This window comes from Coregonus lavaretus (genome assembly GCF_964263955.1).
Source record: "Coregonus lavaretus genome assembly, contig: HAP1_SCAFFOLD_483, whole genome shotgun sequence".
Classification (NCBI taxonomy): domain Eukaryota; kingdom Metazoa; phylum Chordata; class Actinopteri; order Salmoniformes; family Salmonidae; genus Coregonus; species Coregonus lavaretus.
In genome coordinates this window covers 176,029-194,619 of record NW_028160694.1, presented here as the reverse complement: position 1 = coordinate 194,619, position 18,591 = coordinate 176,029, and the positions used below count along the sequence as shown (strand labels likewise).

The window sequence follows — 18,591 nt, the reverse complement described above, 5'->3', positions numbered from 1 at the left end:
AAGCTTTGTTTAATCTCGTGCTTTTTCAAACCATGTGTTGCAAAATGTGAGAGATCTCACTGATTTCTCCCTGGTGCAGGTGCTTTTTTCAAAGCAAAGTCTTTTCCAAACACTGACCTCTATACTGGACACCTTATTTACACATTTAGTTTGATGTCTTCCAGTTTGTAGCCCCTGAATGGTAGCTCAGCAGGTAGGGACGGGGATTGGGATCAGACATCAACATAGGCACAAGATTGAATCCCTGCTATGTAGCTCAGCTGGTAGAGCATGGCGCTTGTAACGCCAAGGTAGTGGGTTCGATCCCCGGGACCACCCATACACAAAAAATGTATGCACGCATGACTGTAAGTCGCTTTGGATAAAAGCGTCTGCTAAATGGCATATTTTGAACAATTATTTTTTGTTGAACCACACAATCTTCCCATTGTTGTTTAAATAATGTATTTTATTTAGTGTAGCCTATGATAATATTCTGTCTTTAGTATCCTAAATAATACCACATATGCATCGTTTTTGAAAACATAGTGAACCTGGAGGCAAAAAGCGAACCCCACATTCTAACTAAATGTTGTTTATTAGCACTCAAATCTATCAATGGTATTTTCGGCACAATTTGGTGAAAGCCCCAAAGCGTTCAGAAAGCCTATGTTTCCCATCACCAGTGGACACCCCCATGAGTGTCTTTCAGAACCCCTCCTAAAACCACCTGTTTCGTTTTGGTTGTTGTTAGTGACTCTTTGTTAGTTCCTTCTTCTGTTTGAGGGACAATGTTTTATTTCTTGAGGAACGTAACAATGTTCCTGTGATTAAATTAAATCACCTGACTGTTTGGATGTGTCTGTTAGTAAATGTTTTATTTCTAAGAGATCATGAGTAAAAGAGAACAATTGACATTCTAGAATTAGTTGTCACTGTGTTAACCACAACCAACATGCTGCATCTCTGTTTAGGGGTCAGAGCTCTAAAATGAGTCTCTCTGGGGAGAGAGAGGAGGGGGGCCCTGCCTCTAAAACGAGTCTCTCTGGGGAGAGAGAGGAGGGGGGCCCTGCCTCTAAATCGAGTCTCTCTGGGGGACATGACACCAAAGCTAAGAGGTGAGATGACAATATTATGAAGAATGTATTACTTTTATTTACAAAATAAATAGCTATTTTAAGATGAATGCACTTACTGTAAATCACTCTGGATTAGAGTATCTGCTAAATCAGGAGTTCTCAATCCGGGGTCAGTGGAGGTACTGCAGGGGTTCTGCAGCACCCTGACTGGACTCGTTGCAATGTAAAACATTTGATAGAATTTTCACACGACACGACCACTTTGCCTACTCTTCATAATTGCCTAATATAATGGAATGCATATTTCTTTAACCAATTCTGATGGTTGTTACAAGCGGAATTTTGACAATATTACCGTTATACCAACACACTCTTCACACCCGTTTAACAACTCTAAATAGCTTTGGCATCGTAGGCATCAGTGTCCCTTGTCAATAATGTTGCCTACAACTTTGCATACAATGTTCATTTTCATCGAACACATATTTCGCCCTAGATGCCTTCAATTGCCCAATTTATAGCCATGGCCAATTTATGATTCAATTTTTAACAACGTGATGTTGCGCTCCAAAGGGATAACTTGAAAAAACATGATGTAGGTAATTAAATAATCAAAAGAAAAACGTGTTTATTATACACTTAGAAAATAAGGTTCCTTATAGAACCAAAAAGGCTTCTATCACTTCCTTAATATATGGAACCACTAAAAGTTAGATATATTTTTGGGTTCAGTGAAGAAGAACCTCTAGAGTTCTGGTCAACAAAAGGTGAATGTTTTGAGGATGTGAACCCAGCAGCCCTCCAGTGGTCAGATCAAGGCTGCCCGTTTTCTCCAGCACCCGGCCCGTGATTCGAACCAGCCACCTTTCTGCCATAGGTCCAACTCCTGCCACTGCTCCAACTCCTTAGCCGCTGGGCGAAAACCTGAGTTTATCTTCAGAAATAAGCATCAGTTAATCTGCCAAACCGAAGACAAAATGCTATGCATTCAATTATACCCATAAGAGTAAAATGTCTTAATTCTCAGCACTTATACGACCAATTTTCTACTCTGAGATACTTTTGTGGATATGGGCCCAGATCTCAAAATATTGTTATAAAAAAAACGTTGAATGTTTGTTTTACATATAAAAATAAATAAAATAATATTACTAATGTAAGCCACTGTAAAGACTGGGTTTAGTTTATTGTGTGGCTCTGCTCATGTCCGCGTTCTGGAACTGTCCTTGTCCACGTACGGTTTGGCGCCAAGCATATTGTCCAGTTACGCGCAGAGTGGACAGAGGTGATGTTGGGGAACAACGACGGAGTTTGTTACAGTGTTGAGACACCGAAGTTTATTGTTCAATTTGCTTTTTTGTGTAATGGTCAGTGACAGTATGAGTGTAGCCAGATCCTTTTCACTCGCTATCCTTGTTTCATCTTGTGGTTCACCGGATTCGTCATCATCCTCGATGGACAGACGAACGACCTGCTAGCTAGCCAAGCTAGTCGGTACAGCTAGCTAAGCTAGCTACTCTACCAGCAGCATCCTAGTTATCCTAGCTACCACTACATCATCACCGGCTGCCTGCATTTCTTGTGGACCGATCGAGCTCCCGGGTTGTTTCTTCCACCTGTTAAATACCGTGGAGGGCTTCTCCCTCTCTCGTTGACGGATGCTGGCTACCTACCATCCCTCTGTCCGGTTCTCCTCTCTTCACTAGATTGACGGTAACTTTAGTGTTTAACCCCTCTGTGTCCAAGGACTGAACTTTTGAATATTATTTTCGGGGCGCCTCAAGTGACATTTTTTACAACGTTTATTTCTGATAAAATTAGTTCATTGCATCCGCCATGGAGCCCAGTTTCATAATATCACCTTCTGTCCCTGGTTATTAAGTATTTGCGAAAAAACAGGCCTTATGTTTGGACATTTTTCACCCTACCAGCTCCTATTAGTTCTATTGAGCTCCGTGATACCGACTCGCCTTCAGAACGTTCTATTCCCAGCGCATTGTTCTGCGTCACAATACCAGCTTCACTATTGTTATCAATGAGACCTGCCTGCGTTAACCCTGTAGGTTTACCTCAGGTAACTTATTATTAACAAGGTTACGTTTACTTGGTGAGCGTTAACCCTGTTATTTACCTCAGGTAACTTCTTATTAACAAGGTTACGGCTACTTGGTGAGCATGCACACTGTTCACCTGAGTACATGTTGTGGTCACCTATAGTGAGGTGAGACACCATTTAAGAGGCGATGGCTGGCGAATAGCCATCAAACATTAAACATTTTCTGGACATGGTTAACCATATTTGTTTTAAGAAAAAAGTTTACAATCTAAACAAAACGCATGTCCCTGTCCTCTTTTTCAAGATGTGGCCGATTTAAACAGCCAAAAGACATTTTTTAATTAAGAAATAACCATTTTTTTTGACGACTTGTTGTTTCTAAGTGGCTGCTGGGTAATTTGATAGGCATCGAACTCTTCCTTCATAGGCATCAGTAGGCATCAAATTGAGCGAATGCTGCACAGGTTCACTGAGTTGCAAACCAAATGGGTATAATGGGGTGATTGTTGTCTAATCGGGTGGTCTAGCTAATAGATTTGTAGATCTGACGCAGTTGCTACCTCAGATTATGAGCCTAGCAAGTGGCATGAATGAGTTATGTAGTAACCACATACGGCCACAGGGAGGAGCAAGAGAGCTTTAAACCCATACTGTTTTTTGCCATATAAACCCTAAACCCAACAATCAATCAAATGTATTTATAAAGCCCTTTTTACACCAGCAGATGTCACAAAGTGCTATACAGAAACTCTTACCCTACTTACACACTAACACCTAATTTACATTTACATTTACGTCATTTAGCAGACGCTCTTATCCAGAGCGACTTACAAATTGGTGCATTCACCCTATAGCCAGTGGGATAACCACTTCACAATTTATTTATTTTTTATTTTTTTATTATTATTATTATTATTTTTTTTTATTTTTTTAGGGGGGGGGGGGGTAGAAGGATTACTTTATCCTATCCCAGGTATTCCTTAAAGAGGTGGGGTTTCAAATGTCTCCGGAAGGTGGTGAGTGACTCCGCTGTCCTGGCGTCGTGAGGGAGCTTGTTCCACCATTGGGGTGCCAGAGCAGCGAACAGTTTTGACTGGGATTATTCTAGGGTAGGGTAGCCTAGAACACTTTTAGAAACTATTTTAGTAATAATATTTTCTTAGTAAATACAATTATAGTATTAAATAGCATTTTGATTATTTTGTTGTTATTTTATTATATGTATAATTGCAAAACAGAACACTTGATAAATAAGACACATTTGTTTTATTTTTCAAATGTGGTTTGAATTGGGTGACCTAGTAACCTCTGTGTGAAGGTCCAGCAATTGGCGTGGGGCAGGTTTGAGACTGATCTAATACACTTTATTTCTCAGCTGCCTCACCAACGTCTGTACGTGAATTAATAACTTTTAATTGCTAAATATTTCCAATAGATGGCAGCATAAGACCATGAAGCATCAGTTATAGGCTACAAGCAGCAATATGATTGACATAAAATAGCATGCAACCAAATACTATATGTCCCATGATTTTCTAAGATGGTCACTCATTACTTTAGTTAGCTATATATCTCGTATTAGGCCTGTGATGCTTTTGGAAGAGCAATTAAATAGTGACTATAGCAGGTGTTGAACCCCTGGTAAATAATCACTAGTCAGATGCTCCAACCTCAACCCTAGTATACATGCATTGTTAAATATCTAATATATCAATTAAACAACCTCGGAATAGATAAGACAAGAGTGCGTCTTCCAGCCCACCAATGAATTACATCATGCAACCCACCCGGTTAGCAAATGTACCTCAACAGGCCCCTCGCTTGAGCTAGAAGGCAGAGTGCTTGCTGCTGGTTGATGAATCTGACAATGAATGTACTAGGAAAATAAGTTTTTCTTGACCAGAGGTGACTAAATTAATGTTCAGGCTTATTGATAATCGTTATAGTAATCAAGTTTATTTTCAAAACATGAGCATAAACAGGTAATAATAAACATGAATCATCATTATATTATTTCACAGTAATCTGTTAAATGCTTTTTCAGTCGTTCCTCTTGCGTTAGCAGTGTGGAAAGGGACAGTAAAAAGCGTGTGCAGGAGTTTTCCTGTGAGGGGGTGTGGTGGTGTATCCAGGGAGAAAACTAAACTAACCTTCTGAAATGTCATTTGTGGTCTTATGCTGCCATCTATTGGAATTATTTAGTAACTGCAGTAGTACTGAATAAAGTATGTCCTTACTAAAGTAGTAATTACTCAGAATTGCAAAATATGACATTTTCTAGTTAATTTTACCACTTACAACCATAAAATAACCATTTAGAGCATAACAAACAATGAAACTGACATAAACCAAAAACATCGTACATTTAGTTAACTATATTTAAAAAAAAAAACTATTTATTTAGATGGGTGACATTATCTGCCAAAGTAACACCACTGTAGAAAAAAAGAGCTCTCCAGTAGGTGAACCAAAACATTCAAAGTCCATTTTCTCAAAATTGAGGTTACAAGTTTATCATCTTTCAAAGCAGAATTACTTCCCCATTGTTCCTCAACTATAGTATATGATATACCTTTTTCTAGCTGCGTCTCTACTTTTATCCAATTTAAAAAACACAATTTCAAATTTTGCTACATAAGACCGAATCGAGCCGGTCGGTCACATTTCACTGTGTAAAACCTAGCAGTACTACTGATTTCTCTGAGAGTGAGACAGATATATACTATTACTGTGTAAAACCTAGCAGTACTACTTATTTCTCTGAGAGTGAGGCAGATATATTATTACTGTGTAAAACCTAGCAGTACTACTTATTTCTCTGAGAGTGAGGCAGATATATTATTACTGTGTAAAACCTAGCAGTACTACTTATTTCTCTGAGAGTGAGGCAGATATATTATTACTGTGTAAAACCTAGCAGTAGTACTTATTTCTCTGAGAGTGAGGCAGATATATATGATTACTGTGTAAAACCTAGCAGTACTACTTATTTCTCTGAGAGTGAGGCAGATATATACTATTACTGTGTTAAACCTAGTAGTACTACTTATTTCTCTGAGAGTGAGGCAGATATATAGCATTTTGCAAAAAAACATGATTATTTTTCTCTCTGAAATGAAACCATCAAGTGATAGATTTTAAACAAATACATGTCTGTCATTGAACAACCCCATGCCATGATTATATGGTGAAAAAACACACCAATCTCTTTCATAATTTCTTTAAACAATAAAAGCTAATTTACGAACATTTCTGAAAATGGATATATAGTGTTTTGGAATGAAACTCTTGTTTCCCCATCTGAGCTCAGAGTAGATGAGAGATGTAATGTTTGTCTCTGTTGTGTTGAAGCCCAATCAAGCAGGAGAGACCAGCCTCCCCTGTACCCAGCTGTGTGTCCATGAAGAGTGACCAGTCTATGATTGAACCTATAGTGTTTAGAGAGGGATACTTTTCTACTGAACAAAGGTAAGAAGAACTCATGGGTCATGGTCAGTGAGTTAAACAACACTGTCTCTAGTCATTTCTCCTCTCCCAATTTCCCATTTATTTTGGTTGTTTTCATAATCCATAGGCTAATCATTTTTTCAATTTTCATAGTCCTGAAACAGTGTGTGTGTGTGTGTGTGTGTGTGTGTGTGTGTGTGTGTGTGTGTGTGTGTGTGTGTGTGTGTGTGCACTCCCTGGATGAGGAGATGTAATATCATGTTTTGTCCACAGAAACCAACAGGAGAGATCAGAGTCAGAGATTCTCAGTTGTCAGTCTTCCCAGAGTCATCAAACAGACCTGGCCTCCATATTCAGTGTATGTGGTCCTGTGATGTACATTTGTTTTTGTTTACCTCAAGTAAGGTTGATCTGTCAATCATTCATTAATGTGTTAATGAGAAAGCATTTAGTCTCTTGCTTAACTTATTTACTTGATTTATTTCAGTTGCTTGAAGAGAATATTATGACATTTGTGAAGAACGAGCTGAAGAGGTTAAAGAGGATTCTTAGTACAGAACTCCCAGAAGGCTTTGAGAGTCAGAAGCAGGATAAGGAAGTGGTGGATGCTGAAGATGAGAAGCAGGAGAGCAGTGCCAGAGAGGGGGCTCTGAAGATCACACTGCACGTCCTGAGGAAAATGAACCAGAAGGAGCTTGCTGACACACTGGAGAAAAGTAAGAGCTGTCTGCCTCATGTTGAATGCTGTTTTAGAACATTTAAAAGCTGTAGCTAAAGTACAGCTAAAGTAGCTGTGTAACTCAGTGATATTGTAGCAGCCTTAACACAACACCTAGTGACCTCATCAAGTAGCAGCAGGGATGTGTTGTGTTGATTAATTGAGAGAGAGAGAGAGAGAGAGAGAGAGAGAGAGAGAGAGAGAGAGAGAGAGAGAGAGAGAGAGAGAGAGAGAGAGAGAGAGAGAGAGAGAGAGAGAGAGAGAGAGAGAGAGATAAAACCAATAATTATATAATCAGTCACACCAGTCTGTAATGCATTATGAAAACATTTACACATTTATACAGTCAGTTAAGCGAAGAAATTATAATAATAAAAAAATGTATAACAGTCCTAGAATACTGTAGGCATTAAAACAGATGTAATATTAATATCCTCTGTGTTATTTCTTCATTCAGATGAGCTTGCTGTGATTTGCCAACGTGAACTCAAATCTAATCTAAAGAAGAAGTTTCAATGTGTATTTGAGGGGATCGCTAAACAAGGAAACCCAATACTTCTCAATAAGATCTACACAGAGCTCTACATCACAGAGGGTGGAACAGGAGAGGTCAATAATGAACATGAGCTGAGACAGATTGAGACAACAACCAGGAAACAAGCAGGACCAGAGACTGCAATCAAATGTAACGACATCTTCAAACCCTTAACTGGACAAGACAAACTTATCAGAACTGTGCTGACAAAGGGAGTCGCTGGCATTGGAAAAACAGTCTCTGCGCAGAAGTTCATTCTGGACTGGGCTGAAGGAAAATCAAATCAGGATGTCCAATTTGTATTTTCATTCCCTTTCCGGGAGCTGAATTTGATGAAAGGTGAAAAACACACTTTGATTGAACTTCTTAATCATTTCTCAATGGAAACCAAAGAATCAAGAATCTCCAACTACGACAAGTACAAAGTTCTGTTCATCTTTGATGGTCTGGATGAGTGCCGACTGCCCCTAGACTTCCAGAAGAACAACATCTGTTGTGACGTCACAAAGTCAACCTCAGTGGATGTTCTGCTGACAAATCTCATCAAGGGAAATCTGCTTTCCTCGGCTCTCCTCTGGATAACTTCCCGACCTGCAGCAGCCAATAAGATCCCTTCAGGGTGTGTTGACCAGGTGACAGAGGTACGAGGGTTCAATGACCCACAGAAGGAGGAGTACTTCAGGAAGAGATTCAGTGATGAGGACATGGCCAGCAGAATCATCTCACACATAAAGACATCAAGGAGCCTCCACATCATGTGCCACATTCCAGTCTTCTGTTGGATTTCTGCAACAGTCCTTGAACACATGTTGAGTACAGACAAGAGAGAAGAGATGCCCAAGACTCTGACTGAGATGTACACACACATTGTGGAGTTTCATACCAAACAGAAGAATGAAAAGTATATTGGGAAAGAAGAGACAGGTCCACACTGGAATACAGAGAGCATTCTGTCACTGGGAAAACTGGCTTTTCAACAGCTTGTTGAGGGCAATCTAATTTTCTATGAAGAAGACCTGAAAGAGGCTGGAATTGATGTTAATGAAGCCTCAGTGTACTCAGGATTGTGCACACATATCTTTAAAGAGGAATGTGGGCTGTACCAGGACAAGTGGTACTGCTTTGTGCATCTGAGCATCCAGGAGTTTCTGGCTGCTGTATATGTGTTCCTCTCATTCATCAACAACAATGAGAATCTAATGGCCAAACCTCAATCAACGTCCAGCAACTTTTCTGTGAGGATCAGACACAAGCGTAAAGTTACTTTCTACAAGAGTGCTGTGGACAAAGCCTTACAAAGTGAGACAGGAAACCTGGACCTGTTCCTCCGCTTCCTTCTGGGCCTCTCACTGGAGTCCAATCAGAAGCACTTACGAGGTCTACTGACAAAGACAAGAAGCAGCTCACAGAGCCATGAAGAAACAGTCAAGTACATCAAGGAGAAGATCAGGGAGAATCCCTCTCCAGAGAGGTGCATCAATCTGTTCCACTGTCTGAATGAACTGAATGACCATTCTCTAGTGGAGGAGATCCAAAGCTACCTGAGATCAGGAAGTCTCTCAAAAGAAGAACTTTCACCTGCACAGTGGTCAGCTCTGGTCTTTGTGTTGCTGACTTCAGAAAAGGAGCTGGATGTGTTTGACCTGAAGAAATACTCCAGATCAGAGGAAGGTCTTCTGAGGCTGCTGCCAGTGGTCAAAGCCTCCAGAGCTGCTCTGTGAGTACATCAAATGACATATAAGAACTAATCATCAGGAAGAAATATTAAGTTTAGAGTAAAATATGTATTATAATATGTATATAATATTCTATTGAAAAACTTATTGAATAAATGCATTGATTTTCACATTAGTATAACAATATGACCATACAATTCTAGGAGACGGTAGATGAATCTATATGTTGTTTAAGAGAATAAACCAAATGCATCTGCCATTGTCCTTCTACACTACTGGTGTTAAATTAACAGTGTTTGTGAAATCATGATGATCTCTTTGTCAGGCTGTCAGGCTGTCTAATCACAGAGGAAGGATGTGCTTCTCTGGTCTCAGCTCTGAAGTCAAACCCCTCACACCTGAGAGAGCTGGATCTGAGTAACAATGACCTGAAGGATTCAGGAGTGAAGCTGCTCTCTGCTGGACTGCGGAATCCCCACTGTAAACTGGAGACTCTGAGGTCAGTATTCCTGTAGTTGGTCAACAAGTGATAACTGTTCACCAGATCCACATGTGTTTACCAGGCACACATAGTCCACACCATATGTGTTTGGACAGTGAAGCTTACAGTTTTACATTTGGTGCTATGCTCCAGCATTTTGGATTTGAGATAGAATGTTTCATATTAGGTGACAGTACAGAATGTCACCTTTTATTTAAAGGTATTCATAAATGTATATTTTTTACCGTTTAGAAATGAAAGCACTTTACGTATCTAGTTCTCCCATTGAAAAAGTCGTAATTTTTTGGACAAATTCAATTAGTCAAAAGTTTATTGGGCTCCCGAGTGGCGCAGCGGTCTAAGGCACTGCATCTCAGTGCTTGAGGCATCACTACAGACCCCCTGGTTCGATTCCAGGCTGTATCACAACCGGCCGTGATTGGTAGTCCCATAGGGCGGCGCACAATTGGCCCAGCGTCGTCCGGGTTTGGCCGGTGTAGGCTGTCATTGTAAATAAGAATTTGTTCTTAACTGACTTGCCTAGTTAAATAAAATAAAAATACATAAAAAAGTTTTTGGTCCAATATTCCATGCCTGCAGTGATTACATCAAGCTTGTGATTCTCCAAACGTGTTGAATACATTTGCAGTTTGTCTTGGTTGTGTTTTGGATGATGTTTTTCCCAATAGAAACTGAATGGTGAATAATGTCCTGTTATTTTGGAGTCACTTCACTTGTATTGTCAGTAAGAATAGAAGATGTTTCTGAACACTTCTACATTCATGTGGATGATACCATGATTATGAATAATCATGAATGAATCGTGAATGATGATGAATGAGAAAGTTACAGAGGAACAAGGATCATACCCCCTCTGTTATTGGTAATGGTGAGAGGTTAGCATGTTTTGTTGTAGCCTCTGTAACTCTCTCATTCATTATTATTCATGATTGATTCATGATTTTTCTTAATCATGTCATCATTAGGATTCATTTAGTAATGTTTAGAAACATGTTATCTAATCTCTTAGACAGAAAATTACAGATATGCATGAAAATACCCTCAAATATAAGGTGACATTATATACTGTCACGTCATATGAAACATTTGATCTCAAATCCACAATGCTGGAGTTTAGAGCCACATTTAAAATGTTAGCTTCATGGCATATTAAATTAAATATTAAATTGTCAAAATAGATATGGTGTGGACTGTATACTCAATATAATCTAAATCTGATACCTCACTGTCTGTCTTTTGACTGATACTGCTTTTTATACTGGTCTGGTCAGTACTGAAATATTTGTACTATACATGTTTCTATCTACAAGCAATACTTTGATAATTTGTCATTTATAATAATGATACATTAATTTATGAATAGATATGTCAGGTTTCAGGACACTGATGTATCTGAATATGTTGAAAAAATATACTGCCACTATTTTCACCACCAAAGAATAGCAGTGTGGTTTTAATATGATTTGACTCTTTGCAGGCTGTCAGGCTGTCTAATCACAGAGGAAGGCTGTGCTTCTCTGGTCTCAGCTCTGAAGTCAAACCCCTCACACCTGAGAGAGCTGGACCTGAGCTACAATCACCCAGGAGACTCAGGAGTCAGACTGCTCTCTGCTGGACTGGAGGATCCACACTGCAGACTGGAGAAACTCAAGTATGTAGAGGGTTTATGTCAATGTTCATATCAGACATGTTGGAGTTATCAGGCTAGTTAAGAAAAACATTCTGACCACCACTTGGACTAAGTTATATAAAGACTGTGAGTGTGTGTCCAGTGTGTGTGTGTGTGTGTCCTGTTTGTGTGTGTGTGTCCAGTGCGTGGGTCCTGTGTGTGTGTGTGTATGTGTGTATGTGTGTGTGTGTGTGTGTGTGTGTGTGTATGTCCAGTGTGTTTTTATTTTTTATTTATTTCACCTTTATTTAACCAGGTAAGCCAGTTGAGAACAAGTTCTCATTTACAACTGCGACCTGGCCAAGATAAAGCAAAGCAGTGCGATTAAAACAACAACACAGAGTTACATATGGGGTAAAACAAAACATAAAGTCAGAAAAAAAAAATTATATATATATATATATATACAGTGTGTGCAAATGTAGCAAGTTATGGAGGTAAGGCAATAAATAGGCCATAGTGCAAAATAATTACAATTAGTATTAACACTGGAATGCTAGATGTGCAAGAGATGATGTGCAAATAGAAATACTGGGGTGCAAAAGAGCAAAATAAATAACAATATAGGGATGAGGTAGTTGGGTGGGCTAATTTTAGATGGGCTGTGTACAGGTGCAGTGATCGGTAAGGTGCTCTGACAACTGATGCTTAAAGTTAGTGAGGGAGATAAGAGTCTCCAGAGATTTTTGCAATTTGTTCCAGTCATTGGCAGCAGAGAACTAGAAGGAATGGCGGCCAAAGGAGGTGTTGGCTTTGGGAATGACCAGTGAGATATACCTGCTGGAGCGCAGACTACGGGTGGGTGCTGCTATGGTGACCAATGAGCTAAGATAAGGCGGGGATTTGCCTAGCAGTGATTTATAGATGGCCTGGAGCCAGTGGGTTTGACGACGAACATGTAGTGAGGACCAGCCAACAAGAGCGTACAGGTCACAGTGGTGGGTAGTGTATGGGGCTTTGGAGACAAAACGGATGGCACTGTGATAGACTACATCCAATTTGCTGAGTAGAGTGTTGGAGGCTATTTTGTAAATGACATCACCGAAGTCAAGGATCGGTAGGATAGTCAGTTTTACGAGGGCATGTTTGGCAGCATGAGTGAAGGAGGCTTTGTTGCGAAATTGGAAGCCAATTCTAGATTTAACTTTGGATTGGAGATTCTTAATGTGAGTCTGGAAGGAGAGTTTACGGTCTAACCAGACACCTAGGTATTTGTAGTTGTCCACATACTCTAGGTCAGACCCGTCGAGAGTGGTGATTCTAGTCGGGTGGGCGGGTGCCAGCAGCGTTCGATTGAAGAGCATGCATTTAGTTTTACTAGTGTTTAAGAGCAGTTGGAGGCTACTGAAGGAGTGTTGAATGGCATTGAAGCTTGTTTGGAGGTTTGTTAACACAGTTTCCAATGAAGGGCCAGATGTATACAAAATGGTGTCGTCTGCGTAGAGGTGGATCTGAGAGTCACCAGCAAAAGAGCGACATCATTGATATACACAGAGAAAAGAGTCGGCCCAAGAATTGAACCCTGTGGCACCCCCATAGAGACTGCCATAGGTCCAGACAACAGGCCCTCCGATTTGACACATTGAACTCTATCTGAACCAGGCGAGGCAGTCATTTGAGAAACCAAGGCTATTTAGTCTGCCAATAAGAATGCGGTGGTTGACAGAATCGAAAGCCTTGGCCAGGTCGATGAAGACGGCTGCACAGTACTGTCTATTATCGATCCCGGTTATAATATCGTTTAGGACCTTGAGCGTGGCTGAAGTGCACCCATGACCAGCTCGGAAACCGGATTGCATAGCGGAGAAGGTACGGTGGGATTCGAAATGGTCGGTGATCTGTTTGTTAACTTGGCTTTCAAATACTTTCGAAAGGCAGGGCAGGATGGATATAGGTCTGTAACAGTTTGGATCTAGAGTGTCACCCCCTTTGAAGAGGGAGATGACTGCGGCAGCTTTCCAATCTCTGGGGATCTCAGACGTTACGAAAGAGAGGTTGAACAGGCTAGTAATAGGGGTTGCGACAATTTCGGCGACTAGTTTTAGAAAGAAAGGGTCCAGATTGTCTAGCCCAGCTGATTTGTAGGGGTCCAGATTTTGCAGCTCTTTCAGAACATCAGCTGTCTGAATTTGTGTGAAGGAGAAGCGGGGGTGGGGTGGGGGGGGGGGGCATGGGCAAGTTGCAGCGGAGGGTGCAGAGTTGGTGGCCGGGGTAGTGGTAGCCAGGTGGAAAGCATGGCCAGCCGTTGCAAAATGCTTGTTGAAATTCTAGATTATCGTAGATTTATCGGTAGTGACAGTGTTTCCTAGCCTCAGTGCAGTGGGCAGCTGGGAGGAGGTGCTCTTATTCTCCATGGACTTTACAGTGTCCCAAAACATTTGGGGTTAGTGCTACAGGATGCAAATTTCTGTTTGAAAAAGTTAGCCTTTGCTTTCCTGACTGCTTGTGTATATTGGTTCCTAACTTCCCTGAAAAGTTGCATATCGCGGGGGCTATTTGATGCTAATGCAGTACGCCACAGGATGTTTTTGTGCTGGTCAAGGGCAGTCAAGTCTGAGGAGAACCAGGGGCTATATCTGTTCTTAGTTCTGTATTTTTTGAATGGGGCATGTTTATTTAAGATTGAAAGGAAATTACTTTTAAAGAACAACCAGGCATCCTCTACTGACGGAATGAGATCTATATCCATCCAGGATACCTGGGCCAGGTCAATTAGGAAGGCCTGCTTGCTAAAGTGTTTTAGGGAGCGTTTGACAGTGATGAGGGGTGGTCGTTTGACCGCGGACCCGTTACGGACGCAGGCAATAAGGCAGTGATCGCTGAGATCCTGGTTGAAGACAGCGGAGGTGTATTTAGAGGGTAAGTTAGTCAGGATGATATCTATGAGGATATCCATGTTTACAGATTTAGGGTTGTACCTGGTAGGTTCATTGATAATTTGTGTGAGATTGAGGGCATCTAGTTTGGATTGTAGGATGGCCGGGGTGTTAGGCATATCCCAATTTAGGTCACCAAGCAGTATGAACTCTGAGGATAAATGGGGGGCAATCAATTCACATATGGTGTCCAGGGCACAGCTGGGGGCTGAGGGGGGTCTGTAGCAAGCGGCAACAGTGAGAGACTTATTTCTGGAAAGGTGGATTTTTAGAAGTAGGAGCTCAAACTGTTTGGGTACAGACCTGGATAGTATGATTGAGCTCTGCAGGCTATCTCTACAGTAGATTGCAACTCCACCCCCTTTGGCAGGTCTATCTAGATGGAAAATGTTATAGTTGGGGATGGAAATTTCAGAATTTTTGGTGGCCTTCCTAAGCCAGGATTCAGACACTGCTAGAACATCAGGGTTGGCGGAGTGTGTCTGTGTGTGTCGTGTGTGTGTCATCTGTGTGTGTCATTTGTGTGTGGTGTCCAGTGTGTGTGTGTGTGTGTATCCAGTGTCTGTGTCCAGTGTGTGTGTGTGTATCCAGTGTCTGTGTCCAGTGTGTGTGTGTGTGTGTGTGTGTGTTTCCAGTGTGTGTGTGTGTTTGTGTCCATTGTGTGTGTGTGTGTGTGTATGTGTGTGTGGGTCCAGTGTGTGTGTGTTTGTCAAGTTTGTGTGTCCTGTGTATGTGTGTGTGTGTATGTGTGTGTGTGTGTGTGTGTCCAGTGTGTTTGTGTGTGTGTGTGTGTGTGTCCAGTGTGTGTGTGTCCAGTGTGTGTGTGTGTGTGACCACACACACACAGTGGACACACGCTGGACAAACACACACACTGGACACACATACACACACACACAAACACACTGGACAGACACACACACACACACACACACACACACATTGGACACACACATTGGACACACACTGGACACACACACATACTGGACTCAAACACACACTGGACACACACACACACACACACTCACACTGGACACACACACACACACACACTGGACACACACACACACACACACTGGACACACACACACACACACTTGAAACACACACACACACACACACACACTCACTGGACAGACACACACTGGACAAACACACACACTGGACACACACACAAACACACTGGACACACACACACACACTCACTCACACTGGACACACACACAAACACACACACACTGGACACACACTGGACACACACACACACACACACATTGGACACACACACACACACACACACACACTGGACACACACACACACACACACACACACACTGGACACACACACACACACTGGACACACACACACACACACACACACACACACACACTTGAAACACACACACACACACTGGACACACACATTCACTTGACAAACACACACAAACTGAACACACACACACAACCACACACACACACACACACACACTGGACACACACTGGACAAACATTCTTACCACCACTTGTACAAAGTTATATGCTGAATGTGTGTGTGTGTGTGTCCAGTGTGTGTGTTGTGTGTGTCCGTGTCCAGTGTGTGTGTGTGTGTCCAGTGTGTGTGTGTGTGTGTGTGTGTGTGTGTGTGTGTGTGTGAGTTCAGGTGTATTCCTCAATGACTGTCTGTTCTTCTGCTTACCGCTACAGTGTGGAACATGGTGGAGAGAACACAATGAAACCTGGACTTAGAAAATGTGAGTGTTGACTGCTGGGAAGAATATGACTAAGAATAAGTCTTAATTCAAGTGAAGTCAAAGTCAAAGACCACCATCATTACTTACTTGGTCATATTAAATATCAGCTGTAGTTCTACAGAAGCACAAATCAGGGACACCAAAGTTTACAAAGAGTTGCTTTGACAATGTGTGTGTCTCTGTGTGACGTGTTCCTGTGTATGTTCAGGATGTGTGTGTGTGTCCTGTGTGTGTGTGTGTGTGTGTGTGTGTGTGTGTTCAGTGTAAGTGTGTGTGTGTGTGTTCAGTGTGTGTGTGTGTGTGTGTGTGTGTGTGTGTGTGTGTGTGTGTGTGTGTGTGTGTGTGTGTGTGTGTGTGTGTGTGTGTGTGTGTGTGTGTGTGTGTGTGTGTGTGTGTGTGTGTTCAGTGTAAGAGTGTGTGTGTGTGTTCAGGATGTATATGTGTGTGTATGTGTGTGTGTTTGTTCAGGAAGTGTGTGTGTGTGAGTGTGTAATTAATGGGAATAAGTGTGTTTTATATTACCATACAGTATAACATATGATCATTGAACAAGTCTCAAGTTACCTTAACTTCTCCTTTTGATACCTAGAAACATCTACATTAAATGAATTAGTGAAAAGTGAGTTAACATTCTAATGTGAATGATGATGATTTCTAATATTGTGTCTGGTTTCATCCATCAGATGTCTGTGATCTCACACTGGACCCAAACACAGTAAACAGATTCCTCTCTCTGTCTGAGGAGAACAGAAAGGTGACATGGAGGAGAGAGGAGCAGCCGTATCCTGATCACCCAGAGAGATTTGAGTTCTGGAGACAGGTGCTGTGTAGAGAGGGTCTGACTGGGCGCTGTTACTGGGAGGTAGAGTGGAGTGGGAGTGGGGCTGTTATAGGAGTGGCATATAAAGGAATCAACAGGAGAAGAGGGGGTGGTGACTGTGTGATTGGATGTAATGACAAGTCCTGGAGTCTGATCTGCTCTGGCAACCGTTACTCTGCCAGGCACAATAATAATTCCACTACCATAGACGTCCCCTCCTCCAGCTCCCACAAAGTAGGAGTGTATCTGGACTGGCCAGCCGGGACTCTGTCCTTCTACAGAGTCTCCTCTGACACACTGACCCACCTGAACACATTCCACTCCACATTCACTGAGCTCCTCTATCCAGGGTTTATGGTTTGGGTTGATGGAGCCTCAGTGTCCCTGTAAATAATAACCATGGTAACACTGACACCCTCACACACACACACACTGGACAAACACACTGGACACACACACACACACACTGTATACACACACACACTGGACAAACACACTGGACACACACACACACACACACTGTATACACACACTGGACATACACACACACTGGACACAAACACACACACACACACACTGGACACACACACACACACTGGACACACACACGCACACTGGATACACACACTGAACACACACACACATGGACACACACACACACACACACACTGGACACACACACACACACTGGATACACACACTGAACACACACACACTGGACACACACACACACACACACACACACTGAACACACACATTCACTGGATACACACACACACACTGGACACGCTGGACACACACACTGAACACACACACACATGACACACACACACACACTGGAGACACACACACCCAATGGACACACACACACACACACACACTGGACACACACACACTGAAAACACACACACACACACACACTGGACACACACACTGGACACACACACACTGGACACACACACACACACACACACACACACACACTGGACACAAACACACACACACTGGACACACACACACACACACACACACTGGACACAAACACACACACACTGGACACACACACACACAAACTGGACACACACACACACACACACACACAGGACACACACACACACACACAAAGGACACACACACTGGACACACACACACACACACACACTGGACACACACACACACACACTGGACACAAACACACACACACTGGACACACACACACAGGACACACACACATACATAGGACACACACACTGGACACACACACACACACACTGGAGACACACACACTGGACACACACAAACACACACACTGGACACACACACACACACAAACACACTCTGGACACAAACACACACACACTGGACACACACACACAGGACACACACACACTGGACACACACACGCACACACACTGGACACACACACACGCACTGGACACAAACACACACACACTGGACACACACACACAGGACACACACACAT

General features: G+C 42.1%; 2 protein-coding genes across 2 annotated transcripts in view; one reads left to right on the top strand and one right to left on the bottom strand.

The window, feature by feature from the left end:
- LOC311121542 (NACHT, LRR and PYD domains-containing protein 3-like) overlaps window positions 1–18,591 on the bottom strand; it is a 220,119-nt gene that overhangs the window by 116,250 nt on the left and 85,278 nt on the right. The gene's annotated exons all lie outside the window — the stretch shown is intronic.
- Window positions 7,682–18,018, top strand: LOC311121539 (NLR family CARD domain-containing protein 3-like; the record flags this gene model as incomplete). Its single annotated transcript, XM_084196021.1, has 4 exons — window positions 7,682–9,531; window positions 9,816–9,858; window positions 16,210–16,288; window positions 16,972–18,018. Coding segments are annotated over 4 exons (2,499 nt in total), but the record flags the coding sequence as incomplete, so codon positions are not given.